The sequence below is a fragment of the Propithecus coquereli genome, unplaced genomic scaffold, assembly GCF_000956105.1.
Source record: "Propithecus coquereli isolate 6110/MARCELLA unplaced genomic scaffold, Pcoq_1.0 Scaffold18, whole genome shotgun sequence".
Lineage (NCBI taxonomy): Eukaryota > Metazoa > Chordata > Mammalia > Primates > Indriidae > Propithecus > Propithecus coquereli.
Genome location: NW_012142745.1, coordinates 9,036,607 through 9,037,628, shown reverse-complemented (window position 1 = coordinate 9,037,628; position 1,022 = coordinate 9,036,607). Strand labels below are relative to the sequence as shown.

The following is a 1,022-nucleotide window of genomic DNA, read 5'->3' as shown; positions in this document are numbered from 1 at the left end:
AATAGTCACCCTTCAATATTGTTAAACAATTAATTAGTGTTTCTGAGGAAAGGGTTTCGTAAACAAAGAAAAAAACGTAGTTCTGCCTCTGTCTTAATTATCACAAATTGCAAGTTAATGGAGCGAATTAATGAGATTTCACGGTGTTCTTTTTTTCCTTGAGTTCTGCAATGGAGCTACTTTACATTCCCATTGCTGAATTTTTGCCTCAACTAGGGTGCTGATGCAGGATTCCTCCACCAGGAGATGCTCTTGCACCAATACTACAGGACAAAAATCTGTGGGTTTCAATGTTTACGTCAAACTGAATGAATCAAGTTGTTTTCAGTTCATCTCTGGTGTTTAGCAACATTGTAAATGGTGTATACATACGGAGGCTTCTCATTAACTTTCTTTTTCCCTAACTTGCTACTTATTCTTTACAGACCAAGAGAGCTATAATTTAACTGCCAGTGTTCACAAGGTATCTGAAGCTTCCAGGAAAACTTTTTTTTTTTTTTTTAAGGTTAATGTTTACATACAATTTCTTTATAATTGGATTTGGGAAATGGAAAAACATCTGCCAATCTTTCTGCTACTGATGAAAGAGATGTGTGAGTTACTTGATGAGCTAAATAGGGAAAAGCAGCAATATTAAGTTTTGTTTTTACCTTTTCTCCTTCGGCCCCATCGCAGAAGCACCGGCCTTTGTCTTTACAGACGCAGCCCTAGGAAGAGGGAAGACAAAGGGTTTTGTTTAAAAAACAGCTTAATGAATCCCAATTGACAGGGCAAAAGCAAACATATTTTTCCGTTCTTTGAGTATTGGATCCTATTTATTAGGAGTCTCAACAGAAACTGCAGAGAATTGAGAAGATGTCGCACACAGGAGAAATGTCAGATGAGTAGACAGCATTTTTATTGTATTTAGGAACTTTAAGTAATTTATTTATGGGAAAGACAAAGTCAGCTATCCTTTTTTCAGAATAGTATATAGTTGAACCATAAGCAATTGCTACTGTTGTAGGTAGAAAGTGGTCAAA

At 36.1% G+C, this 1,022-nt stretch overlaps 1 protein-coding gene across 1 annotated transcript in view; it reads right to left on the bottom strand.

Moving 5' to 3' along the window:
• Positions 1-1,022, bottom strand: part of COL4A3 (collagen, type IV, alpha 3 (Goodpasture antigen)) — a 151,588-nt gene that overhangs the window by 87,671 nt on the left and 62,895 nt on the right. Inside the window, exon 2 of the mRNA XM_012642471.1 lies at positions 651-707. Within this exon, the coding sequence (XP_012497925.1) occupies positions 651-707 (57 nt within the window). The remainder of the gene's footprint in view (positions 1-650; positions 708-1,022) is intronic.